General features: G+C 45.5%; 1 protein-coding gene across 12 annotated transcripts in view; it reads left to right on the forward strand.

Annotated features, from left to right (window-relative positions):
* The first annotated feature begins 1395 nt into the window (after positions 1–1395).
* Positions 1396–27284, forward strand: part of ERI3 (ERI1 exoribonuclease family member 3) — a 130276-nt gene continuing 104387 nt past the window's right edge. For 10 of the 12 annotated variants that reach the window (XR_013957354.1, XR_013957355.1, XR_013957356.1 and 7 more), the window contains exons 1-5: positions 1399–1485; positions 7942–8088; positions 9392–9662; positions 11132–11406; positions 23863–23979. Coding sequence is in view for 9 of the 12 variants with exons in the window: in XM_080622737.1 (XP_080478863.1) it covers positions 9584–9662; positions 11132–11406; positions 23863–23979 (471 nt within the window). In the remaining 3 variants the exon portion in view is untranslated. Of the gene's footprint in view, positions 1486–7941; positions 8089–9391; positions 9663–11131; positions 11407–23862; positions 23980–27284 lie in introns of all 12 variants that reach the window. The other 2 variants (XM_080622731.1, XM_080622736.1) reach the window with 2 other exon arrangements.

Genomic DNA, 27284 nt, shown 5'->3' on the forward strand with positions numbered 1-27284 from the left:
TTTGTCTGATATTTCAAGGCACAGAGATAGAGAAGGCCTTAAAGGATGATTTTAAGAGAATGGCAAGATGACAGAGTGCTCCTGACTGTGGGCAGGGGATGGGTGAGGTGACCTCCAGGATCCCTCACAGTCCTATTTGTGCAAGTCGGTGATGGAGTTCGCTCTTCACAGACACGTGGGGTATCAGGGATGGGGCAAAAGAACTGCTGGCTTGCAATGTGGATGCATGAATTGATGCAGGGGGCAAGGAGGGAAGCAAAGTCGTGACTGGCCCCAGCTAGTATGCTTGTCATTGCATCTGTGCTTTCCAGCGAAGCTGGTGAAGGGTCTGGAGCACAAGTGTGACAAGGAATGGCTGAGAGAACTGGGGTTGCTTAGTCTGGAGAACAGAAGGCTCAGGCAGGACCTTATCGCTCTCTACAACTGCCCGAAAGGAGGATGGATCGAGGAGGTGGCTGGTCTCTTCTCCCAAGTACCCAGCAATAGGACAAGAGGTAACGGCCTCAATCTGTGCCAGGGGAGGTTTAGACTGGATACGAGGAAAAAATTCTTCCCCAAAGGGTGTCAGGCATTGGAACAGGCTGCTCAGGGCAGTGGTGGAATCACCATTCTTGGAAGTGTTCACAAACCATGTAGATGACTTAGTGGCATGGTTTAGTGGTGGACCTGGCAGTCATGGGGTAGATGCTGGCCTTGATCTTAAAGGTCTTTTCCAGCCATTTGATCCTGTGATTCTATGGTGCAGTAGTGGGCTCAAGATTAGGTGTCATTGCAGGTAAGATGTGAGTGTCCTGGCTGTGGGTGCCAGCCATGTGCATGGGGAAGACACAACACAGCTTGGGGCGTCTGATGGAGACTGGGCAAGGTCTAGACTCAGGTTTAGGATCAGTTTAGGATCATGTTCTGCATGAACACAGAAGATCTGGAAGGCGGTGACTGATGTCCAAGTTAAGGGGAGGAAAGACAGCCCCAGGCTTGGTGAGGGACCTGACTTTGACTTAATCAAATGAAACAAGAAAACAACAGCCGACATCAGCTGTGATTACTGGTGCAGCCCTACCCAGGCACCATGTAGATCAACAGAGTTCTCAGCACCGGCAGCATCGACCAGACGCAGATGAATTAACAGCATGAGCGCTGACGAGACCCATTCCCGGCGGCCGCATCACTCAGCAAGGGTACAGTGGCTTTCTCCGCTGCAGCCAATGTGAAGGGAGAGGCCGATGGGCTCCCATGGGGCCGCAGAAGCGCGACCCGGCGCGGCGCCGGCGTCGAGGTGCGGCCACGCGGCGGGGGAGGGCGAGGAGGCGGTGCGGCGGAGCCGAACTACAAACCCCAGCGTACCCCGCGAGGAGGAGAGCGGTGTGCGCCTGCGCCAGGGGGAGAGGCGGAGAGGAAGCCCCGCCCCTGGCGGCGGCAGGCGGCGCTGCGGTTGGCAGGCGGCGCTGCCGCTCAGAGCGGGGTCGGGGGTCAGAGTGCGCGGAGGTGAGTGGCGGTGTTGGGGACTCGTGGTGCGGAGTGTGTGCGGGGCGGGGGGGCAGGGCCGGCCCGGGGCGGCCCCCGCCGCGTGGGGGGGAACGGCCCCGCCGGGCAGGGGGCGGAGGCACGGCTGCGGCGGGGCCCAGCCGGCGCGGGGGCCCGGCAGGCCCGGTGGAGGTGTGGGGCCGCCGTGGCCCGGGGCGGGGGGTGGAGGCCTGGCCCGGAGGGGGGAGATGAGGGAGGCGCGGCCTGGCCTCTCTTCGGGGGTGGCGGGGCCTGCGCTGGGGCGGCGGCTCGCGGCCCGGGGTGTGGGGCGGCCAGGCGGGCTGCGGGCCGGGGCGGCTCCGGGGGTGTGGGGAGGCGGGGGGGGTGGCCCGGCCCGAGGGGAGGGCACGGGGCGGTGGCGGGCAGGCGTGGTGACACCTCGTCCGCTCGACGCCGAGCCGCGGCTCCTCTGCGCCGGAGCGCGGGACTGCCGGGCCCTCCGCTCTCTGGCTGTACTTCGGCGGAAGTGTGGAGGGCGGCGGTGGCAGCGGCCCCCCGGAGCGGGGTCCCAGCCCAAGCGGGATCCGTTGCTGTTGGGGCATGAGGAAGGGAGAACCGGCTGTGTACCTAGGGGGTGTGTGCGGGGGGAGCAGGAGGCAGCAGCAATGGGGACTTTAATGTTCCTTTGGGATGTGGAGGTTCCTAGATGGCAGTGATGGAGGAGTAAGAGGTTTGGTTGGGGTTTCTTTCCTTTCTATTTTTTTATGCTGTGGGATTGAATTTGTCACTTGTCTTGGATCTTGAGGCTGGAGTAAACTTGAGAAGGCTTAGAAGTGCAGGATCTATTTACTTATTTTCTGACTGGCAGAAGGAATTTCTTCTTTTCTTGTTGCTGTACTGTTACAGGTGTTTCTTCTAAGCTGCTGTGCTGTTACAGGTGTTCTTTCTAAACTCAGATGTATGAAAAGGTGTTGTCATTTACTCCTTACATTCTGTCTTTCACAAGTCCTGTGTCTGGTGGTTTTACATGATCATTGCTGGCCTGCTTGCTAATAAGTCTCGCATTTGTTTTACTACTTCTTTACTTATCTGCTTTCCTTATTGAGCTTTTGGGTTCAGAAGTGGGTGGATTGACAGCTCCTGCTTAGTCCAAACTCCTTATATTCAGTTGCAATGCAAGGGACCAGCAAGTGTTCGAATAGGCTAATGCTTGCACTGTGCCTTGGGAAGGATGACGTGCACAGGGCTGCAGGCAGGTACATCTCAATGGCACATGTCCCATCAGGTGCTGTTAGTTGTTTTAGGATTTTATATATTTCACTTTTTTTTAATGGTAACTGGGATTTATTTTATTCTTTAGTTGCTGCTTGCAATATTGTAGCATCTCATATTACTTGATGTTAAAAGCTGGTGTTTGAACTTGTGTTTCCAAGAATGAATTACTCTGAAGTGATGTGTTAGAAGTCCAGGTACTCTTCAGCATCTGCACTTGGGAAATTTGCTTTCATATGCTTTTGGTTCCTTTTTCAAGTACTGAATTCTGGCCTTTGCAACTGGATTTTCATGTTAATTTATAGTGTGTTAATTTAATGCTTGTCTTGTTTCAAAGAGTGGCCCTTTCAATGGTTCTTGTTCATCTCAAACTGTTGGGTTTCCCTACACAAATGATGTGTTGGGGGGTTTTGTGGGTGAGTTTGGGTTTTTTTTTTAAGTTAGTATATGTAGCCAGACAGATTTGAGTGTTACCAAAATCCAAAAGGAGAAACCCATTAAAGCAGTTAGAAGAAAATGCTTATGTGCTTGATGCTAAATAAAGAAGTTCTTGGATTCAGTATACACTGATATGACCTGGTGTCTGCCCTGCAGTTGAGAGATACCCAAAGTGAGTTTTATTCCTTTAGGAGACCCGATCACAGCTGTTTCAGTGCTTATCTTGTTTTGGTTCTGTAAACTTTGGTAGGCCTTGATTTTGTTTTCTTTTCCTATTATTTTTTTCCCTTAACTTTTTGGAAGAGGCTTAAATGTGTGAAGCTTTTGCACTTGACTGCCCTATATCGATCTAGTACCCACCTGCAGTGGAGGGCCGTGAGACTGTAGAGCACAGTGCGTTTATCACAAGTCTGTCCTTGGGTCTGAAGCATGTATTTTTGCTGGAAATAGTCATCCTGAGTGTTTTACTCCAGTCATGCTGAGCTGACATACCAGGATGGGACAATGGCAACCAGGTGAGTGAGGGGAGAAGAGCACAAGCTGTGGCTCTCAAAGTGTAATCTAGAGCAGAGGTGCTGGCTGTTGCTGCTAGATACCATTTGGCAACTTTTCTCTCCTCTAAGAGAAGTTACCTGTGCTGGGCAAATGCCAACTGAGAAGCTGTGTTCTCTCCAGGTACATTGTGCAGATACTTTACTCTGACCCACTCCCACCCCCCAAAAAAAGTTGTGTTTTTTTTTTTAATTCAACTGCATTTGTTACAGTTGTTTGTTTTTTTGGATTATTTTTTTTTTTTTTTTTTCCTGTGGTTGAATATTAGGCTTAACGTTTTCCAGGCTCACTGAGACAGGGTTGTCTGGAAACCATGGAACACCTTCTGGAAATGTTCCTCATCGTAGCTGCTACTCTGCTTGGAGCATTTGCTTGTCTACCAGGACAGAGCTTTGGCAGAGTACAGACTTTCTTTTAACACTTCTGGAGTTCATTTGTGAAGATCAGAAGTGACCAGTATACTGAGCAATGCAAGTGATGTCTCCCCAAATCCAGACTAAGATTCATTTGGCACTCTCAGGCGTTAACCTTCAAGTTCATTCTTCAGATAACGAAGGTGTTCGGCTGTTGAAGTAGTTTGGACAACTGTGGCATTCATGTGTATGAAGATCAAGTAATTATGTGTGCTAGATTCCATTAAACAAAGGGTGGCCTGCTGTGTCTCCTTTCCACTAAATTAGGCCAATATGTAATAGTAGCTTTTACTGACTAGAAGCATAGTAGCTACAAATCTCTTACTTCTGGCACTGGGAGCTCTGCTGTGGGTCAAGAGCACTGAAATGCCGTAAATCTCTGAACTTGCTCCAAAGAGCAGAGCTGGGAAAGTTTGAATGAAAACTAAGATGTGCTATTTTTTGACAGTGAATGGACTGACCTTTGGAATGAGCTGTCTGAAGGTAGTGGGGAGCCTCCATGCTTGCTGCTGCAATTCAAGGCCAGAAACTTTTTCTGAAAGATGCCCAAGCCTTTGGGCTCAATTCAGGAGTGATGAAGTGGAAACTTTATGGCCAGCATTACATGAGGTTCAGACAGGATGGTCCTATGGGCTTCTTGTTTGAGTTTTATGTGTTTATGCTGCTAAAGCTCAGATGCCTTCTCCATTTCCTGCAAAGTGCCATGCCTTCCCACATGTCTGTCCTGTTCTGTGTATGTGGCTTGGTGAGTGGCTGAGCCAGCCAACAGCTCCCAGTAGCTCATATTCTTCCCACTTCTGCCAGTGTGAGCCCATCCTCTCCTTTGAGCTTTGGCACTCACCCAGCCTGTCCCTGAGCTGATTCATCCCACTAAACCAGCAGGAAACTATCTTGTTTTAATTGTGTTTTATTCTGGCTCCATTAGTCCTTTTATAGGTTCCTGAAGTTGGGTCGTCTTAGAAAGGGGCCAGACAAGCTCAGGAGCTGGTGTAAAGTAATTAGAAGGAGAGTAAAACAGAGAGGGAAGGACAGGCCTGCCTCCTTTTGGCCTCCCAGAACCATTGGCTTGGTTAAGCCCATTTTGTGTAGCTTCATCCTGGAGCATTTTCTTACGGCTCCCATGCAGAAGCAGGAGACTGGACTAAAGGATTCTCAGTCTGATCCTCTGCAAATGGTCTTTTCCTTAATACCAAATCTGCTCTTCCACTGCAGCTTTCCAGTCTTTTTCTGCATGCATCTGTGGTGTTGCTTCTTTGGTTTATTTTTTGTTGTTTCCTTTCTTTACATTTCCTCTAAGTGACCAGTCCTTTACTGGCTGGAACTTCTTTGGACTCCAGCTTACGCCCATTTACCTATCTACAATTACTCTTGGAGAAGGTTTAAAAATACACAACAAAGCCTGCCTTAGGAGACCAGTCACAAAAAATGGATTGCTTAGCAGAGGTGGCCTAATAAAATTGGACTTGAATTGTACTGTGCATCTTTGGGATAGCTTCTGGTTGGTCTGTTTGGATGAGTTCACGTGTGGAAGTCTCTTGTGTTTCACTGTGTTGTCAAGTGAACTGAGATGTGTTTGTTTCCCAGCCTCATAGGGTGCGATAGCCCCAGGAAGTGCTTCCCTAACTAATCAGCGCCTTCTTCGCTCATTGTGATCTCACAAGCCATCGCGTCTGTGGTGTCACAATGGAAGAGATGCTGGTGCTGTTACATAGCTGACATATCTGGTGGTGCCTATGACATATCAGCCAAGGAATGCAGCAGGAAGAATGAGCTCAAGAACGGGACAGACCATCCTTAACCCAAGAGTGCCCTCCATCCTTTAGTCAACCCTGTGTTACTTATCTCCTCTATAATGGCCAATATAGAGGGAAGCCGGTGCCTACATAGAGTGAATTGGGTTTTTTTTAATTGAACTACCGAGATGCAGATACCTCCTAGATGAGTGGTTGCCTGACTTTGCTCCTGTAACCCTCATCTTTCTTTGCTCTTACTCTCACTTGTTGTATTGCATCTAATTTTAGACTGTAAGTTCTTGAGAACAGGGACCTCTTCATCTGTAGTGGGAAGAGGCTGGGTATGACTGTGGATGCTGTAAAAACAAAATGCTTGATGCCAAGTTGTATCTGAGCTGGATAATGATGGGACAGCATATAGGCATCCTGTGGCAGTGCTTGGGAAAGTTATGTTATGTATTTTCCAAAACACAGGCTTGGTTGTCTAGCAGGGCCGGAGACAAACCCAGCCAAAGCCAGGGAGTGCAAGCATGAAGTGTACTAGATTCATGTTCAAGGGATGATACTGTGAGGTTAACAAAGTAAAGAAGCAAATTTGCCTGTCTAAAACTATGTGACATTATTAAAATGGTTCTGAAAGCTTTGTGTTTTGTTGTTTGTTTTACTTTATGTATTTTTTCTGGTTTTGTTTTGTTGGGTTTTTTCCAAGTTTGGATCAGAAGAGTGGATAAGCTGCTTTTGTTCATAGTCTCTTGTTTCCTGCTTTGCAGGCTAGCCAGATGCTGTCATTTTTGGATTGTTGTTCATATAATGAAATACTTGTGTTTGGCTTAAGATTGATTTAAAAAAAATATATGGAGTTATCTCTATTGTTCTTCAGTTAAATCTTCACACAACTGAAATATGGGCTCACATTTGACCTCTGAGTATGCATTTGAACAGCTACCAAAAGGGAAGTTTGTTATACTCTGTTCCAGGTGTTCCTAAGTGTATGCAGTTTTGTTCTGCAAGAAGCATCTTTATTACCCTATCATTTTACCTTTTATATTTATAATTTAATAAAACGAGACACTATAATTTAATAAAGTAAGAAAAACCTGACTTACCGTTTGGGTTGGTTTTGGCTGCTCTAGCCTTAAGTTCAGTTGTCCATAAGAGACCAGGAGTTGCAGCTGCCCCTATTCAGGCTTTTCACAGGGATTAAAAGGAAGCATGAAACTCCCAAAGCTTGGTTGCTTTTATTTTTTAATTTCTATTTGTCTTGTCCTTTAGATTGGTATGGGAATTTTTTTTGGTTTTTAGTATCTTAAAGGGCCATATTGCTATAACAATGTAATTCATGTGTAAATGGAGGTTCCAACCTGAACTTAGGTGTTGGTCTTCTTGCCCCCTCTCCATGTCAGCTTATCAAACTAGACAGTGCAGGGGCGTATTTTTGGGTTGAAGGCAAGCTGTTAAAGTCATGCCTTCTCTTGCTGCTAGGTACTTTAATTAGATGTGGTTGTAGAAGGTAAATATTATGTTATGTGCAAAAAGCCTGTTAGCTCAAGTTCATAGGCTAATTCATCTCTCCATTGATGGATTTGAATCCTCTGCACGTAGTGCCCATCTCTGTGGCTCTGGGGCTGCCCCGCAGGTAGGAGAGAGCACTTTCAGTGCCCTGCTGGCTTTTGTCACCAGCATTCTCCACGTGGCAGGAATTCCTTGCCCCTTGTGGTCCCCCCTAAGCAGCTTCCCCAGTGGGAAGCCTGGAGCATGATGGCTGCCAGTGCAGATTCTCTGCTTCATACTTGGTGGGGTCCCTGGCAAGCTGGTGGCTGAAGCTGGCACTTGCCTTTCTCTTGGCTTTCCTCACTTGCTGGTGGTCAAACTGTCATGATTTAGTATCATATTCTCTGACCACTAAGCAAGCAAGACCTATGGTCAGCCTGAGCTTGTCCTGTTCCCTGCAGGTAACTGATGTCCAGATCAGATGTTTTTTCTAATGACTTAAAGACAGTTGTTGATTAGACAATGTCACGTGTGGCACATGCTGCTATACAGCACATAACACAAACTTTATCTTCCAGCTGAAACCCACTACGCATGGCTGTTTCCCCTGTTATTGGGTGTTGCAAATGTAAAGTGCATCTTCCTAGGTCTGTGTGGAATCTGTCAAAATAATTCCTGAGGTCCAGTCTCAGTTCGTGGTCCCATTATGTTTCATATGTATCTGTGTAAGTAATCAGAGCTGTGTGATATGAAATATTAACCTAGTAGTGCTGAATGCCAGATGTGACAGCTTGCCCTGTCTTAAGATTATTGTGTGTCTAAGATCCTGTGTGTGTAAGAAATATATGTGGCATTTTACATAGGCTTGGAAATGGAATCACTGAACATGTGGATTTGTATGGGTAGAGCTGGGTTTCTAATTTTTGAAGCTGCATTGCTTGCATTGTTGTCTGTTGGAAAAAATACAGGATAATTGCGAGTGCTTTGCATTGTCGTAGCCGTTATAAGTGCTTTACGTGACTTCTAATAAAGTCTGTTTGCTCACCAGCTATCTCATGCTCTGACCTTGCCAAAGAAGATGATGTGAGGTCTTCCCAGGGCATCTAGAGCAGTGTCTGGGTAAACATGCAGTTAAAACTTCATTTGGCTGAAGGTGCAGAGTTTGCAGTGGGGTTGCCCTTATTTGTATGCCATCTGTGTAGGGGAACCAGCATTCAATACCCCACTCATGCACCTTTGTTTGGAGCATTGCTCCCTCTGCTACACAGGAGAACAGGGAGGAAGCCTGGTCCTGTCATTAGACACGAACCACCTGCAGAAATTGTTAATGTAAACAGGCACTAGATATTGGCTGTTATTTCCCTGTGGTGATGTCCCATGGTACCTGTGGGACACAGGCCTGCTGTGGTCTGGAGTGGTGCTGCCATGGCTGCGTGGTGCTGTGCCTGAATCCTGCCCAGGTGGCTGGTTTACCTTTGCTGTGTAGCTCAGTGGCTTGGGAACCTCTGCACTACTGTGCATGGTGTGGCCGGCCCGAAGATTTGTGGGGTTCATGTCTGATGCCCTGGTCTTGCTGGTTGAGATAAATTAGAGAGGTACTGATCTTGCTGCATGTGGGTGGATTATGTATGTTTTATTGCCTGTGTTTGATATAGGGGTTGGAGCCTGCCTGCCTCCCCCACTCCAACTGTGTGTTTTACTTTATGCAGTAGGCTAAAGACCAGGTTTTACTGCAACTAACTTACAAGCTGCTTTGTTCTGAGACGTTATGTTTGCTGTGATGTGCCTTCAGATTCATAGCCGGTAGTTTGAAGATTTAAAGCATGTATATCTTAAATATCTCTCATCTGATAAAGTATGTATATTATCTGGGGCAGGTTAGAAGTGAATATAACTTCTGTTTGGCTGTCATGCTTTCATTAATGACAGTAAAAGCAGTAGATGGAAAAGCAATAAGTAGAACTGAGCCCCTTTAGGATAAAGACAATGTTGGGCTCTTCATTATGGTTTTGTAACTTGAGTTTTCAGTTTTCCAGGTACCTGCTGCCTGACACACTGCTTTAAGAAAGCAAGCACCCCCCAGAATGTGAAAGCCACAAGATGGAGATGCATTTATGATACGGAATTGGCAGTGTGAGCATTGGCTCAGTCTTAAACGTCTCATCTCCTTTGATTTTTGCCTTTCACTCAAAACCTTGGAAAGGGAAGGTTACCAAATGCATGTTTACTCGAGGCACACAACGTGCTCAGCCGCAATTATCTCCTAATCTGGTCCTTTCGAGTTTCTCTGGTCTCGCAGGTAAATACAGATTTAGCCGTTATTCAAGGCATATTATTTACCTCATTAAGTGTGTGTTTTGGCACGTGCATTATTTACCTGACGGACTAACGGATGGGAGAGAGCAAATGCAGTCTTTTGTGCAAACAGCCACTTTGTTCACGGGCAATGATGAGTCCTCTGTTTTGCCTTGCCCATTTCTGCTCCATCTCTCATAGCAGGCACTTCCAGCTCTTCACAGTGGTGCCAACAGCAAGTGCAGACACAAGGGAGGACTCAGAAACCAGGCGAGTGGGTGACACATGGTGGGATGGAGGTCTTGCCCAGAGCCTTGGGCAATAGGACCAACCATGAGGGTGGAGGGATGGATTTAAATCTCTATATAGCAAGGCGTACGTATATATCTGTACACACACAGTTAGAGGGGTGCTTCTATCCTTGTTCAAGAAGACTGTGTTGTTGCAGGTTACCTGTTTCGCTGTCAGTCACTGTACCCAGCTATGTAACACCTCCATGAGTTGGGCTTGAGCTCTCATCCAATAAATCTATTAACAGCCCTGAGGCTGACCTGCCTTGGGCAGTGACAGTCCAGTTGAGTTTTTCCTGGAATGTCTTGAAGGAAAAAGCATGGGGGTAATCCAGGGAGTCTCACATGGATAATGTATTTTATTACATAGCATTTGTTAAATAGAAGCATCAGAAGGTGATGGGTGGGTGAGGTATTTCTTTGGGAGGGAGACTGTAACCTTATAGAGTCCTTCTTGTATTTTAGAGTTCCTGAAGTCTCTGGGTGTGGGTTTGTTGGACCAATATCCTCTGAGAGCTACCTGAAGGAAGAAATTTAGTGTAGCACTAGAATCACATCTCTGAGAAACCTCATACACAGAGCAAATGAGTATTTCCTCTGGGGAGGAGCCTTCCAGCCACCAGATGCATGGATTTGTAATGGAAGTGGGAGGTTTTGGTGCAACTAAACAGGTGTTTCAGGGCAAAGCTGTTTGGATGGGTTGTAGTGTTGATATATGTATTGTTGTATTGAATTCTACTATGTATCAGAAGTATATGAAAAGACAAAAAGCCTCCTTAGAATCACAGAATGGTTTGGGTTAGAAGGGACCTCTGGAGATCATCTGTTTCAGTGGGGTTTAGAACAGATTTTGTATGTTTTGTGTGGTTTGTGTTGTGTTCTACTATGAGAAGGTTCAGCAGGGGGTTGCAGCCTGCTGCCTGGAGCCATGACTGTTGTGTGTCTCGTAGTTCTTAATTTAGAGCTGTTGCAGTGGTTAACTTCCAGTTGCCTGTAATTCTGGACACCTTGAGCTCAGTCCAAATGTCATCTGTTGTGTTTAGAGCAGGTTACTGTTATTTCAGGTTTCCAGTGCTGGAACCTCCACTGGGAAGCACAGAGGAAATCACTGTCAGAGGACAGTGGAGAGATGCTAACAGAGATGAGATGTACGTCTGCATGAGTAACGTGAGTCTCTCTTCAGTTTCAGATGCCTCTGGATGTTCAATGATAGCACTCCTCCATACTGGAGCAGCAAAGTTTCCCCAAAACTTACTTCCAAGGGCAAGACAAGCTGTGTGCTCCCTCCTCCCAGCTGGTGTTCTCAAAGAGTACAGCTCCATCGTAAGCAGGAAACTGGCGTTCCACGGCTTTGGAGCTTCCATGGCAGCAATGTCATCCTTCCCTCCACAGAGATATCACTACTTCTTAGTGCTGGATTTTGAGGCTACATGTGATAAACCACAGATTCATCCTCAGGTAAATAGTCAATCCTGTTAACTATCCTCTTGCAAGTTGCTGCTGCTGTTCTGAGAGGTGGAAGAAAAAAGCACAGTTCTGGCTCACTCGTTTTCTCTGGTTTGTCCCACCTTTCTGTTGCTGGTCCTCCAGAGCTCTTGCCAGTTACTTGCTCTCTCAGGAGCAATGCCAAGACTGTTTAGTGGGAATGAAATGAAGGAGCCTGTTTTCCATTGAGGAAGTAACAACTCACATGTAACTGAAACCATCTCTTAAGTCATCTTATGAGATGCTTGTCATCTGCCTGAACAAGGGGGAGAGTAAGAATTTTTTGGCTGGGAAACCTGCATTAGTAGTGTACTCATGGCAACCTTGTTTGATTCTGCAAGGGAAAAGGCTGTTGATAGCCAAAAGCTTTAGGACAAGAATAGTCTGGATGATATATGTGCAACATAATGGTGTTTCTAAGTAGAGAAGAACAATATTTTGGAGCTGTCTGATTTTGCTTTAGTTATCTTGCCTGGGTGTTAACTCTGGATTGTAATGAGACAAGAGTTCAGCTTCAGAGAGATTTTGCAGTGACTTACCACTTGAGATAAATATATAGAGATCCAGATGAAGTACAGTAGAGCATATTAGTAAATATATTTTCAGTTGTCAGCCAGATGGGCCTAGGTTTTCCATTTAAATTAGAAAACTGCTAGAAAGGGATAAAAACCCCCTAAATACCAAACAACTAACATTGGGTTAGTAACAAATAAACAGAATTTCTGAGTCTCTAAACTGAACCTGGATTTCTCATCCTCATCTGCCAAGCAATTGGCCTTCTATATACTAAAGTCTGAGTGGTTTTCATGTGTTCCTGTCTCTGGTTTCCCTTGTACTTTTTGAAGGGATGCTGCAAGTCAGGGTCAAATTTGTTTCCTCTCATCCCCAGTAGTGCCCTGGTGAGTGCCACCTGCCTCTTGTGTTTCTTGGAAAATGGACAGCAAATTCCCTGCTCTTTTGCTGGGTCTTTGTGAGAGGCTGTTGTGGTTGTGCATCCAGTTCTGCTAGCAAGGTCTTAACTGCTCTCCAAGTGAGATGTCAGGCTATTTCCTGCATGCTCTGCCTCGGGTGCACGGACCTGTCAAAGCTGTAAATTGGATCTACCTTGTCCCTTTGGATATGGGCTTGGTCTGTGCACATTTTGATGCAAAACCATGATGCATGTGGAGGTAGTTTACAGCTGGCAGTAAAAAGGAGCATGAGTGGAATATGATTACTACTGTTTTAAGGAGCTTTGTCCCCAAGTCCTTGGCAGGGAAAGTAATGGTCTGGGCCAATGCAGATATGCTATATATTTTGTTGGTGAGATAGCACCTTTAACGTGGAGATGTTCTTCAGTGTTGTTTTTCTAGTCTGCTGTGTTTAGTGCCTGTTTGTATCACATCATGTGTGGAAAGGGTTGTCAGTTCTTCACATCCTCACCAGCAAATTAGACAAAGAAATGGCTCTTGCTACATGGGAATCAGTGTAGCTGCAAAGGCAGAAGACAGCTGTCAGAATTGGGCAACTTCATAAAATAAGACTTTAGTTGATGCCCCTACCTACATCTTACCTCTTTGCTGACCAGCATGGCTTTTGTTCTCTTCACTGCTGGGCTGTATGTCATGGTGAGCAAACTGTGCCATGTATTTCAGTGATATTTTGGGCAGGGTTTTAGTGGCAGGTTCTTTCACTGGAGCAGTGGCAAACGGGTTTTGGAGGTTTGGTCTGAGGACACGCCTGGGACCTAGGAACAGTCGGGTGCTGATCTTCACCATGATCCTGATCCTTTTTCTGCTTTTGTTTTAATACCTGCAAAATAGAAGTCTAGATCAATGAAATTCAAATGCATTGGGATTTGACAAGGAGGCTGCATATACAAAGCTGAGCTGTGATCCAGGTTACGTTAGAGGAGTAGACATATCTAAACTGAGCCAGCTTAGCCTAAAAGTCTCACAGAGTGCACTTGTCACTGTGCAGCATATTTCACATTTCTCACTAACTGCTCTTCAAACTATTCTGGCTTCTTACCAGAAACAACTGGGAAGAGCTATCCTTTTATCTACACCAAGGTGTGCAACTGCCACATCTGCTTCCCCTCCTGCTCTTCTGCTCACTGGCTTTATCCCTGGGGAAATTCTTCATGCTCATTCAGGAGCCCTGATGACTCCTTTATTTCCATTCCCTATTGAAGGTCTCGTGGTATGGCCCTCATAATGGGGATCAAGGAGGGTCAAGGGCAGTGGTGTTCCCCTGGGAAGCAATGATTGCTGTCTCTCGCTGCCCATACTGCTTTACCCATGGTCTCGTTCCCAAGGCGGGGACAACTGAATGATGTCTCTGCTCCTGAGATGCTGTGATTTATAGACTCACCTTGTAATGGGAATGGATGTTGATTTCCACCAAATTTAGGCTGTAGCAACAGATCCATCCCTGGCGATGTTCAAGGCCAGGTTGGACAGAGCCTTGGGTGACATGGTTTAGTGTGAGGTGTTCCTGCCCATGGCAGGGGGGTTGGAACTGGATGATCTTAAAGTCCTTTCCAACCCAAACCATTCTGTGATTCTATGATTCTATGTGCAGTCCCTGCTGAACTCCCTGCTCAGCGCAAGTAGATGTGTGATAGGCAAGCTGCCTCGGGAGCCATAGCCTAGGCTCAGAGAACTTCCTAGGAGGAATACATCCCTGAAATCACAAACCTACTTCAAGAGGAGTCTGGGAAGCAGACTGTGAGGTATCTTCTGTGTGTTTCACAAGCAGTGCTCTGTGGAGCCTGTATCACAGCAATTCTGTGCCAGGATGGGAGTGCAGAAGGTGGCTCACACAAGTAACAGAGACTGTCAAAATCTTACCCAGAGGCGGATAATGGAGATGTGCCTGCCTATTCTATCTAGACATCCCCCTGTAGCAGTTTTCTTCTTGCATGGTTTTTGTGTGGCTGTTAAGCTCAGTGCATTAGAAATCACCTGCCAAAACCTTTATTAAGGATGATCGTGAATTGCTGAAAAGTAGAAGAAATTCAGGCTTGTTTCCCATGGCAACTTCAACTCTGCACTTTTGTGCATAAGTATTACAGTGGAATATTAATCTGCAATTACCTGTCTTCATGCAGCTTAGGCTTGGGTGTAGTTTTAAATACCCAGGTCTCAATTCAGCTTCTCACAATGTTGTTTCAAGAGAAATGCCATTAAAACTGCACGTAATAGTGACTTAAAGTCTGTCTTTTTACTAAAAGTAAGTAAAATAATATATATATTTATCATCATCTTGCCAATTATGGCTGTTGTTATGCCATTCTTATGTCGGAATGCTTTAAGTTCTAGAGTGGCAGGAAACAGTTCATGTAAAAGCTGCTTCAGATGGATTTTTCTGTTCGTGTTAATTTTTTGAACAATCTTTTGAAAAAACTTTTTGAGCCTTGTAGCTAGTTCCTCTCAACAGTAGAAGTCTTGCTAAACGCACATGGATATCCATAGCTCAACGTCCTACAAGATGCATCTGAAATTAAAGAGATGCTGCTCTTTTTTAATCACGTTTTCCGTGTGTCACGTGCTTCACTGCAGTTCTGTTGGGCTGTTGTGAAATCTTATTTTGACCAATATGGAGATTAATGTCTTTATTTTAAAAGATGTAGAGAGAAGAACAGTGTTTTAGAGAGGCTTCTGCAGGGTTTGAGGCACCAGGTGTGGTGTAACCCTCAAAAGCTGCATTCTCTATGGCAGTCATTTTGCCTTGGATTACGTCCCTTATTCTTCCAGTAAGTGGGGACAACTTAGCTGTGACCCATATGAATCTGACAGGGCGGGTTATGGCTTCAGGCAACAGAATTAGCTGCATTTATTTAAAGCCTGATGAGCTAGAGAACATGAACAGTTACTGAACCCAGATCTCCTGGAGAGCACAACCAGGAGACCACCAGGCAAGACGTCTGATGCATGAAAAAAAATATTCAAAGCAATTTCTTATTTAAAGATATAAACCCAGCATTATTATAGCAACAAGCCTAAAATACCAAAACACTCAGGTGGCCAATTGCTGCAGTCCTAACCTGACCCAACCTGCTTAGCTTTTGGCTGGTTATTGACAGGCCGGTGAGATGCCTACTTTAAAGCCATCAGTCATGTTGCCCTTTCCCTTGCAGTGTGCAGAGACCCCACGTCAGTTATGCATCCCGGCGTGCAATTCCCCACCTGTGCTGTTTGAACACTGTATCCTTAGCTGTGCAAACATTACACATGGTTTAGGTGACAAGTTGCAAAGTTAAGTAGACTTGTTGTTACAGCAGAAAGTAGTTGAACGGCAGTCACCCTGAAAAGATCCAGGCTAGCTCAGGAATGTGCAAGTCTGCTGCATCGTGTTTAAATGTTTGTTCACCTCTCTGTAAAGCTGCTGCTGAAGGTAATGTGTGCTGCTGGAAATGTTCACAACACGTGCATTTCTGAAGGGAAGGGGAGGGAATGGGTGCCACAGGTTTGTATGTTTGCTGTGCTTGTCCTGCCCTGTGTGGTCGCTAACGACCTGTGTGAACCTGCAGCTCTTTCACAGCCTCTGTGGCAGGAGAGGTATTTTGCATCCCCCCACCCCAGCATGATGCTTTAAAAGCAGGCAGTATTATTCATGCCACAGTGTGGCATGTATCTAATGCTGTGCAGGAACACTGCTTTTCAGGCTGCTGTGATTGCTGGGGAATGGTCTTTGCTGTGTTAAGGTGGTCTTTACTTAGTTTTGAGCAAAACCTTCTTGGTAAAGTGCAGCTCAGCTCTTTTGGTGAGAAAGGCACAGAGCATGCCTAAGTCTTGTGCTTTTCTTCCTCTTTGTGCTAGGCCAGCTGTGCAACCATCCCTGTGTTGTCTTTGTTGGGTCTGTGTACTTGTTAGCTGGCAAAATAGTTCTTGGTTATGTTATTTAATTCCTCTCTGCCAGGCAGAAGTGCACTGTCACCAGCAGCTGTTTGTGATGTCTGTAAACCCCTGGGTGTTCATTTACATGCAGTAGCATGCCCTTTCTACCCATCCCAGATGTTTTAGTGTTGCTGGCAACATTGATCGTTTGTGCTGCTCAATATCAGGTGAAGAGGTTGGGTCTTGAAATGATTTGATAATTCTGCATAGGCTGGTTGCCTGCGATAAAAAGGAGCGGACGTGAAAAAGGATATAGTGTAGTTGTCATCTTGCAATGGAAAGGTAACATTTGGAAATGTGTGTGTGCTGTTTTTAACCTGATTTGAGTACTAAACTTCCCCCAAACTGTCAAGCTTAAATTGTTGTTGGCTGTGTCGTTGGAGATTTTCTGAGTGGTTAAGTATATGTCAGTAGTGCTTGAAGAAACAAGTTGAAGTGTTGATGGTTTTGGTCTATATTTCTCATCCCAGGTGTCGAAAGAGAAGGGAGGTTCTGCCTTATTCTTGATGTCTGGGTGCTGTTAGAAAGATGATAATAGCTTTGTGAGTTTTGGCAAGGTGAGATGATGCTGATGGTGAGAGGCAGGAGCCAGCCTGGGAGCATATGACTACCAAAGGTTTTATTCAGGGTGGCAGGACAAGGGTTGTGAGCCAGCTGTCAAGATTTCAGATACAATGGCAGGTATAAAAGGAGTTCCAAAGACCACAATGGTAAGTTTAAGGATGAAATGTCATTTGTGAGACATGGATCCTCGTTTTCTTGTCTCTATAAGAGGGGACCTTGGCTGTGGAAGTGCTTCACTTTGGATTTCATACTTAACCCTTGAGACTATTTTAAAAGGATGCAGAAGAGAGACAGTGAGTGTGATGAGGGGTCTGCAAAGTACAACTGTGAGTGCAGGCTGGATAACTTTGGGGTTGTGTTCAGCACAGTGACGAGAGGGGTCTGTATTTTCTTGGGGTAATGATTGGACTTGATGGTCTTAAAGGTCTTTTCTAACGTAGTTGATTCTATGATTTTATGACGAGGTCTTGCATTGCAAAAATGCAAAAGGCAATGTTCTGGTCTGTATCTGCTGTGGGTAGAAGAGCAGTCTTGAATTTAAACAGCAGCAAGGGAAATTGTGATTAGACATCAGGACAAACTTTCCAGTGATAAGGCTAATGAAACAGGAGGATAGAGTGCCTGAGGAGTGTGTGAGTCTCTCTTATTGGAGTCGGTAAAAACAGCCTAGACAAAGTCAGAAATTATTTAGGGGGAGGTGATGCTGCCCTCAGGCAGGTGCATGGACTCTCTTTTAAAGCTCAAGCTCCTGGAGGCATGTGATTAGATGTGAATTTCAGCTTCTATTAAAGGAAGAGAAATGGTCCCTCACCCTCGCAGCTGTAAGGAAGCACCTGGAAATAAGAGCCAGGTTTGATGCCAGCGCAGAAACAAAAATGCAGCTCCAAATTTATCTTTGAGGAAATCCATCCTTTGACATTGGACTCCAGTGTGAGTGCTGGGAGGTAGGCACTGAGGTTCACCTAAGAGCTGGGGGGAGGAAGAGACCTTGGATAGCCAATGACCGGGCAGCAGAATTTGTCTTCACATCATCTTATCCCAGTGTTTCGTGATCTTCCCATATTCCTGCTGGTTCTCATGTATGTTGATTTTGATTTGTATTTCCCTTCATGCTTTCCTGGGATATCACAGTTTTTTAAAGTTTTTTTTTAAGTTGGTTGCTTGCATATGTGTACTTTAAGCTAGGTATTGGTGGAAAATGAAATTTGGGCATCAGCTGCTTCCCCAGAGACCTTTTGACAAGGTTAGTCAGTACCTAGAGTAACTTACTCGGGACAGGAGTGCTGAGAGCCTTCACGCTGTGTGTGTAGATAGGCATCCTTTGGAAAGTCAGGATAGCCCTGATTCAGCAGAAGTCCTGCTGTCCCCCACTGCAGAGGTATTGCCTTGATGGTACTTGTTTTGGTTAGTTTAATACAAATTTAGAGGTGAGGAAAAGACCTATGAGGTCATCTTGGTTGCTGCCCTTGTGGGCCAGTGCAAGGCTGCTTGCTTGGAAACAGCTTTAGTTAAAATAATAATTAAGGCTGAGGATGGGAACTGGGGAGGCAGATCTGTTAGGCCAGTGCTGTCCTTACCATGTCTCTTTTCGATTTTAATTGCCATGGAAAAAAAGGAAAATCAGAAGGCTTTAAAAGCTCTGATTCTTCCTGCTCTTCAACCCCCCGCCCCCTCCCCAATGTTGGAGGCATCAACTCTCATCTGTCAAAGTGTAAATCAGCAATTAAAACACAAACAGCGAAATGCCAAAGATGACCCGAAGCACAAAGCAACTGACAAACAAGTCCGGACAAATCGGCGGATAATTTATAAGCATTGCCCTAAAATCTAATTATTTGGCAATTCGAATTTGCAGCCGGCCAGGGCTGTGCAATAAATTTAACCCGCCATAAATTATTTAGGAGCAGCCCGTGGTGTAAATCAAAAACACGAGTGTTTGTTTAAGAAATAAGCTCCTTGTGCATAAAATGACTTTTTTTTTTTTTTCTGTAAAGACTGGGGGAGAAGAAGCATCCCTGCACAAAATGAGCTGGTGCTGAGGCTGTGGCCCTCCAGGGAGACTCCCTTGCCTCTTCCGCCCTTACCTTTCTTGAAGGTGCAAAGGGGTCCTGTGGTAGGAAGTTTTATGCTTTTCCCTATCAGAAAAAATCCCTTTCTCTCAATGGCCTCTGCTTGTTTTTATTGCATTTTGAACAGTCAGCTCTGATTTTTATGGGTATCTTTTATTCTTGTGTTTATTCAACTTCTTCACATGGGGGTGGGAGTAAGGGATAAATTCTTCTCTGGTAGTTTTTTAACTGAATAGGCCACACAATCTTCCTCAAATATGTAAGTGGGTCTTCTGAAGTGCGCCCTGTCCACTTCGTATGTGGGCTTCTGGATTAAAAGGTTTTGAGAGCCAGGAAGCTCTCGCTAGGCACTGTGCTCTTTTCATCTAATGGTGGTGTGTGCTCCAAAACCGAAAGGATATGCAAAAAGATTCCTCTGTGGGAATTAGTGTAACTTCAGATGCTTTCTTCTCTGAACTCCAGAGATCTGTCTGTTACAGGAAATTATTTAGCGAGTACAGTTGTGTGCTTGTTCATTTCTTTTATTAGCAAGAAGATCAATACAGCTGAATTTGTGCATCCCTGCTCTGCTGTTAAAGGGAGGAGGGTTTCATTTAGGATGGTTGGGTAAGGAAGGGGTGGGTTTATAGCACTGCTTTCACATGCCCTCATGAATATTTCAAATCCTTCTTAAAAGGAAGCCCCTCGCCATTCCACAGTGGCCCTGCAGCCTCCTGCTGCCACCCTGTCCCCTGGCCTAGGACAGCCAGGTTTCATAGGAGGCTTCCACCTGGAACATCTTTTTTGGAGGGAATATTTGTTTAGTTTATTTTTTAAAAAAGGCAGAAATTCCGAGCAAGCTGTCACATGGATTTGCTTGAAGTACCGTGAAATCATAAATGCAAGATTGTTGTAAAGAGAGTGGACCTGGTAATGGATATGTCTAAGCCTCCGGCTCTGTAGGATCCTATTGTTCCCGTGTTTGGGGGCGCAGCTGAGGGGAGGGACAGGGTGCCAATGTCTTTTTCTTTAAGCGTGTTAATATTGATTTTAGAAGCTCTGTGTTCCAACAATATAAATGCAAATGCCTGTAATTGGGAGCTGCATGCAGAATTTCTCAACAGAAAACATGTTCAACTTTTCATGACAATGAAAGGAAAATAAAAAGCTGCTTATTTATTGCTGGTGGTTTGAATCCTGGATTTCCTTTCAAGTTACTTTGCAGGGCTAAATAAAATACCTAATTGCAGTGCTCGCAAAATTCTAATGGGTACATTTGTTCTTCTGGTAGCTGGCGGCTATTTGCAGCCTCTGGACACCCTCAGCATTATTTCAGCACATCCATAACTTCTGGTTGTGCTAGAAAGAAAATCTGTGGGGGATTTAATAAATAAATAAATAAATACTTAGAAGCCCCAAATGCTGCTGGCACAAATCACTGCTGAAGCTGGAACATGTACTCAAGTGTTGGAAGTGGAAATGGGTGAGGATCTCAAGGTAACGCTTACGGATGATGAGACTAACACAAAGAAAGGAAGTGTCAGTGAGCATCTCTTTTTAATTCCCTGGTGACTCTCTCCTCTACCTTTCCCACCCAGGAAGAAGCAGTGAAGGTTCTTGATAGAGCTGAGTATGATGCTCCTTGATGGAGCTGAGTGTGTTGAGCCTGCAGGGCTGCTGTGAAATGTGAGAGAGCGCCCGACTGCCTTCCTGCATCCCGGTCTGTTGGGGGGTTGTGTGTGTGTGTGTGTCTAAGTGCTCACCGTTTCATAATAATTACTAATGAAATTCTAGATCTGTAATAACATTTTGGATATCTAAAACAAACCATATGCTTGTAAAAGAAAAAAAACAGGAGAGAGAAAAAAAGTAGAAACAGATCAACTTAAAGCCATAAATTCTTGGTAATAGAGGCCTCTTTCACCCCCCCTCCTTCTGTTTATGGTTGATAGATATTTTTGTTTCTGCAGGAATGTCAACTCTTAATTTCATGATGTATCATGGGCTTAAGAAAATTGAATTTAATAAAGGCAAAAGATGAATGGCACCTTTAAAGGTCCCAACACTTGTCTTTATTAGCAGGACAAACTGCAGGGTCTCCAAACACTGCTTCTCTCCAAATGAAAGTTTAAATGAAAAGTACAGCAGTGTCACAGGTTAAATTTCATTGCAGGACTGGCTAACGTCGTTAGTGAGGAGTGGGGCTGATTTCATGGGGCTGGTATCTGTTGCCTTAGATACCAGTGGAGCAAACACTGCCAGAGACTGGAAAAATCTCCGCTATAGGAAGTGTGCAGATAAACAGCCTTTTGGGAAAGGTCCTTTACCGCTTGCTTCAAAAACTGACCAAATAAGCCCAGAAGAGCGGCTGCGCTTTCTCCCAAGACACTTGAGTTGCTCCTGGGGTTCCACCCCTGCTCCTGGCTGTGTGCTTCCCACAGACCTGCAGTAATTCTGGATATTGTTAGATTTTCCACATTTTCTTTTAGTACGGCTTTTTATTTCCTCAGTTTGTCTTAATCTGACCCTCCTGGAAGTACTTTTTGCCTTTGGTTCTGGAAGGCAAGCGACGCCTTTGTGTATCAGATCAGCAGCAGGGCTGTCTTTCAGTCTCACTTTGCGTCCAGCCCCTTGATGGCCCCTGAGGATGTTTCTGGTCCCTTAGAACCAATCTCAGCATTGCAACGCAGTCCTGCTGTGAAATCCAGCCGGTGCATGTCCCTCTCTGAGAGCAGGAATGCTGTTCTTGCCCTGCTGTGGGCTTACCCGCTTCCATGGTCGGCCCTTGGGTGGGATGCCGACCTAAGAGGCAATGAGCTGGCCCAGCATGGTTTGAAGGACAGGGTGGTGTTATCCTGGGGTTAAGCCTGGCTCTGTTGTGACATCCTGTCCATTGGCTTCAAACTTTGCCATATGTTTTCCTTCTGAACATAAATCTGCTGCCTTCAGAGCCTGTCTGTGGTAGCTCTTTTGAAGGGAGGATCAGCTGTGTCCATCATTTCTTACTCAGGTTGAGTTTCTCGTGTTTCCAAGGGTCCCCCTGGGCAGCTAAAGCCGGTGAGTTTGGCTCCACCACAGTAGGCAATCTGGGTGATGTTCAGATATTTTCCCTCCGTGTCCTCCTCCTCTTCCAGCCCACAGCTTGAATTTCATGTCTTTCCAGGGGAAACTTGGTGGCTCCCTGTGGGGTGGTGTGGCTGTGAGGAAGGATGCTTCCAACCCTCCGCTCTGCCTCAGCCTGCGTGGCAGAGCTTGGCACAGCCGACTGTGGGGAAATGGTTAAGCCATGTGTCCTCTGCAGCCTGGCTGCTCCATGTCTACACCTGGGCACTTTGGCACTGTTAACACTTCATTTTATTTTCATTCTTTTCCCCCTAACTTTCCATCCCAGTGGCACGTGCTCCCCACGTGCCCTGATTTGGGCTGTGTGCCTGCTCCTCCAAGGGGAGAAAGCTGCTCTGTTGCTGCCACAGCCTCCGTCCACCATGGAAATCGGGTGTTTCTTCTAGCTATTGAAATTATTTGTTGTTTCCATTTACCCACCCACCTTCTTGCCCTCCCCTCGCCTGCCAGCGAGGTGATGTCACCAGCTCATATGTACGACCTCAGGATAATTTCCGCCTGTGGGTCGTGAAGGTTGCAGCCAGGGTCCAAAAACTGCTTTAGTTCCTCCGCAGCGGCTGCGTTTTCCACATGCTAATTTTACTCACAGGAGTTGGATTTTTTTTTCTCTTTATTTTTTTATTATTTCTTATTTGTCTCTTCCAGATGTTTTCAGGCAGTTGTTTTTTCTTTTTTTTTTGTTGTTGTTAAACTAATTCCATTCATGTTTTAAAAATTTATGAAAGCGCTAATAAAAATGTCAAAGTGGTAAAAATGTTAGCTTTTGCTCTGCTTTGATTAAATTTTGCAAACTGTTTTTGAATATTAAAAAGCAATATTTTTTTTATTCTCTCTCCCTCTCTCTGTTTCTCTCCAGAAGTGATGTGAGAGGCTTGTTGCATGGATATCACTCAGCAGGCTCATTTGCACTCCAGAACCTTGGTGCCATGGATCTCTATTAAATAACATAGACAAATTATTCTTTGAAGACACCAAACAAATTGCCACTTCTGCTCTTACATTAGACTGGAAGGAGGGAAGGGAGTGGAGAAGGAGGGGGTGAACACAAAGGATTTTATCGCTTTTATTCGGTGGTCGGCTTTTTTAATTTCTTGTATATTTTTTAATAATTGAGAAATCCATCGCAACTGTATTTGTTTAAACTTTTTATTAACAGGTCCATGTAAATTTTTGATTGCTGATTATTCAAATAATTGAACATTCTTCTGATGAAGGAACGTTTTTATTTCCCTATCAGCATAAATCGGCTACAAAGAGGAAGATGAAGCAGGGCTTGCTACTGTGCCATATCCCATAGGGATAGATTGCGGGGTGCTTCCAGGCCTTTCCTCACTCTGTTGGAGAACAGTGCTCCTCAGCCTCTTGTTGCAGTACCTCTGTTGTCTGTCTGGTGGTGTCCTCTAAAAGGACGGCAAGGTGGAGAGGCTGGGGCTGGTTGTGGAGAATATCCCCTGGGATGTCCTCGCTAAACAGACATTATCCCACTCAAGTACATCTCCATGTTCCCTGACTACTGTGTGTGAGTGGTGCTAGACCATGTTTCTTAGGTTAGGCTTACGCAATGATACAGCACAGTTGCAGCACTGGGCACAGAGACCTCCTTGCTGCACCATCTTCTGTGCTTGTGGCATTGGAGGTGTTCAGTGCTCCAGCACCACTTTCCCACTTGTGTTGCAGAGCTCTGTGTTGGGTTTGGTTTTGTTTGGGACTGTCAGGCCACTCCTTTTACAGCCAGCTTGCTAGGCAGGATCATTGAGAGCTTCATTTTTTATTTGTTTTAAATGAACAGCTGCTTTTCTTTTTGCCCTATTCAGGAAATCATCGAATTCCCAATCCTGAAGCTGAATGGCAGAACGATGGAGATCGAATCCACCTTTCACATGTATGTTCAGCCTGTGGTGCATCCCCAGCTTACGCCCTTCTGTACAGAGGTAAAGTGCAAAGGTTCCCTGGTGCTCCAAGAGTCTTCCTGGGAAGCAGGTTTCCGTTGCACCAGGGTTTGGGGTTGCCTCTTCATGGTGTGGCTGCAAGGCAGCGTGTCATGCCAGCCTCAAGTTAAGGACAAAGGAAATGATCTTTTGTCATTGCGATAGCATGTAAAGACCTCAGTTTTTCATAAATAAAATATGGATTCATAAATAACTCCAGCTATAATCTGTTAACTAAGATGGTTTTATTTACAATTGATGATCATGTAGCTGAGTGACCACAAAATAAAAGCACTCGTGTTAGCTGATGCTCAAAATCCTTTCACCTCTCTGTGAGCAATTTGTGACTTTCACCATGCTGCTCTTTGGTGGAGAAGGTCAAAGAGAGCATGGTCAAAGTGAAGAAAGTGTCATACAGCTGCATGCTTCAGAGGCTCTAAATGACTCTCCTGTGGGCTTGCCTGTTGGGATTTGATGAGTCCTTCAGAGTGGTAGGATAATCCATGCCTGTATTTTTAATACTTTCTTTTTGATGTCATGCTTGTGGGGCACTTGAATTGATTGCTGGGGAAATGGCCTCTTGTTACTTGGTTACCCTCATTGCTGAGGACAGCTGCTCTCGAGCTGCAGCCACCTTTCCCCACATACAGGCAAGAGGATGAAGGTGGTGAATGCAATCTCTGAGGGTTCTAAGGGATAGGGGTTGTTTTTTGTGGGCTTGTTTTTGGTTGGTCACTTGTTTTTTTTCATTCAGCACAAAAAGTCAACTGTTTCTGCAAGTGCATTCTTCCTTTGCTGTAACCATCAAAACAAAGTTTAAGTTTCTTTTCCTTTGGGATTTTTTTTTCCGACTCCACTGGTTTGATGTTGGGCAGCTCAGTGACTGAAGTACTGACTGTGAGGATCAGAGTATCCAAGTTCTTCATTCTATCCCAGTCTCATTGACACTGTGGTGTGTTTTTGCTCTACCTCCATGACTGCAAGTTTAAGCCCTTGAAGTGCTTGTCCCATGTGTATTAACTTGATGAAAAACGACTCTGTGTTAGGTGGAGTTCCCCTCCAGGACCAGCCAGCCCCTTCCATATTTCCACATTGTAAAAACAAATACTTTTTTTTATTCTCTTGTAACTGAAAACCATCTGAAGGTATTTTATTTAAACTTTAAAAAAAAAAAAAAAGCACAGAAAACATTATTCCCCAGAGAGGGGCTTTAAGAAAGCTATAAATGTGTGAAAACAGAGTTACAATGGAAACAGGTTTGCAACCTTAATGCTAGGAGGCTGGACAACTACTTTGGCTGTCTTTATCCCCATGAGACTTACTGGACATATGCTTGTACAAATGTGATAGATCTCACAGCTTGCACCTGATCTTGGCTAAAAGCAATGTTATCTTCTAGAGTAGAGCTCAAAACATCCATTTTACATGTCATCTAAATTCTAGAGAGACGTCATCTCACTCAGTAACTCCCACCAAAATGCTGGTTTTCTGGAAATTCCTCTTTTGCATCCTTCCCCTCCACTGCTTAAAGTTGCAGCTGTGTTCTTGCACAAGAATCTGCATGACTTGTTTGGTGTGACTCTCTGAGCTGAATTGAGCCTCCAGCCTGCTGCAGCCTGAGGGCATTGAGAGTGACTGTGGCATTCAGCCCATCTGATAATGGGCTTCTTATCGGGCTTTCCAGGGAAGTGGTGGAATTGCCGTCCCTGGAAGTGTTCAGAAACCTCTGTAGATGGGGCCCTTAGTGACATGGTTTAGTGGTGGGCTTGGCAGTCCTGGGGTAATGGTTGGACTTGGTAATCTTGAAGGTCTTTCCAACCTAGTTGATTCTATGATTCTACAATGCTCTCATATTACAGTGCTGGTTTTTCTGTCTTCTCTTGCTCACAGGAGGCCGGAGGAGCAGATGTTTGTGTCTTCGCAGGTTTGTGTCTCCTTTGTGGAGCCCTTGAGTAAGCAAAGCCATGTGTGCTGACTCTGCATTTGCAGGAGTCCTCAGAAGGGACATGGGTGTCTTGCCTGCAGTGCTGTGCCTCAGACTGTGCTGCTGACCTTGGTCTTGTGTCTACAGTTGGACAAAAATGGGCAGTGCTGAGGCTGGCAGGCAGAGTGGTCACAGAACCCCCACCTGTGTGTATTGGTGGTACAAAATGATCCAACTTGCCAGGTTTGGCAAGTTTTCTGTTGTTATTAACAGTGTGTGTTAGGGAGCTGGTTTTAATCCTAGCCTGGAAGCCACCAGCCTATCCTCCTTAGTGCACAGTGTGGTCCCTGTCCCTGCTGGCTTGGTGGTTCCCCTGCCTGTTGCTATGAGGTCCAGGGAATGAGATTGTGCTAGGGGAGTAACTGGGCTTATCCCTGAGCCCCTTTATCAAAGCCCTGACTTTGGAACCCTGAGAGGCACAGGTGAGCTGGTTGTACTGAGGACCTTACTAAACATTTGCAAGAATATCCTTTTCTATTTGCAGCTGCTTTTTTGCGGAGTCTAGTGGCCATGTAGCGACCTGTGGGGTCAGTGGCTCCAGCCCTGTGCCACTAGTGTAGATTCCCCTGAGATGCTGGGGACACAGCCAGGATGTGCTGTACGTCCAGCTCCTGCACAGCTGATGCCCACACAGCTCAGCACCTGCCATTGACTTTCAGCTGGTTTCTGGTTTCTGAAAAATACCCATTTTGCTAAATGCCAGTAAAGGGCTTTGTCTAGGCACCTCTACTTACACAGGGTGAGATTTATTGGCCTCTTTGTCTACACAGAAAGACCAGGCCTGATTATCGGATTGTACACCAGAGACAAGTGCTTAGGTAATCAGCAAACTGTCTCGGAGTAGAAATACGATGGTTTCCCAGATAAACTCTGCAAGAAAAGCAGAGGTGTTGACATTACACGGAAGCCTGTCTGCTGTTCTGCTTTCCCCTCTTCCCTCCTCTTGCTGCCTTTGCTGTGAAGCAACAGGGCTGCTTGGTATAGATTTGTGGGGGGAGGATTATGGGTTTGTTTGATGTTACTCCTTGGGAGTACTTCTCACATCCCTCTTTCTTCTTGAAGACAGCACAGCATGAGAAGGGTGTCTGCAAGGGTGGAAAGCTCATGATCACCCTCAAGGTACCCTTTTGCTTAGCTTTTAGTGTGTCTGTGCTCTCCCTGGCTACAGGAGGTTCCTCTGACTCCCCACACCAATGGCCAGGAGCACAGCTTCCAGTGCTGGCTCACCCTCTAGCACTAACCCAGTCCCCTTTCTCTTGACCTGTTTTTGTAAAACAACAGGTCACGAGGCTTGGTTTTCATGAGAGATGTGCTGAATGTTTAG

Source organism: Psittacula echo, assembly GCF_963264785.1.
Source record: "Psittacula echo genome assembly, chromosome: 7".
Taxonomy (NCBI): Eukaryota; Metazoa; Chordata; class Aves; order Psittaciformes; family Psittacidae; genus Psittacula; species Psittacula echo.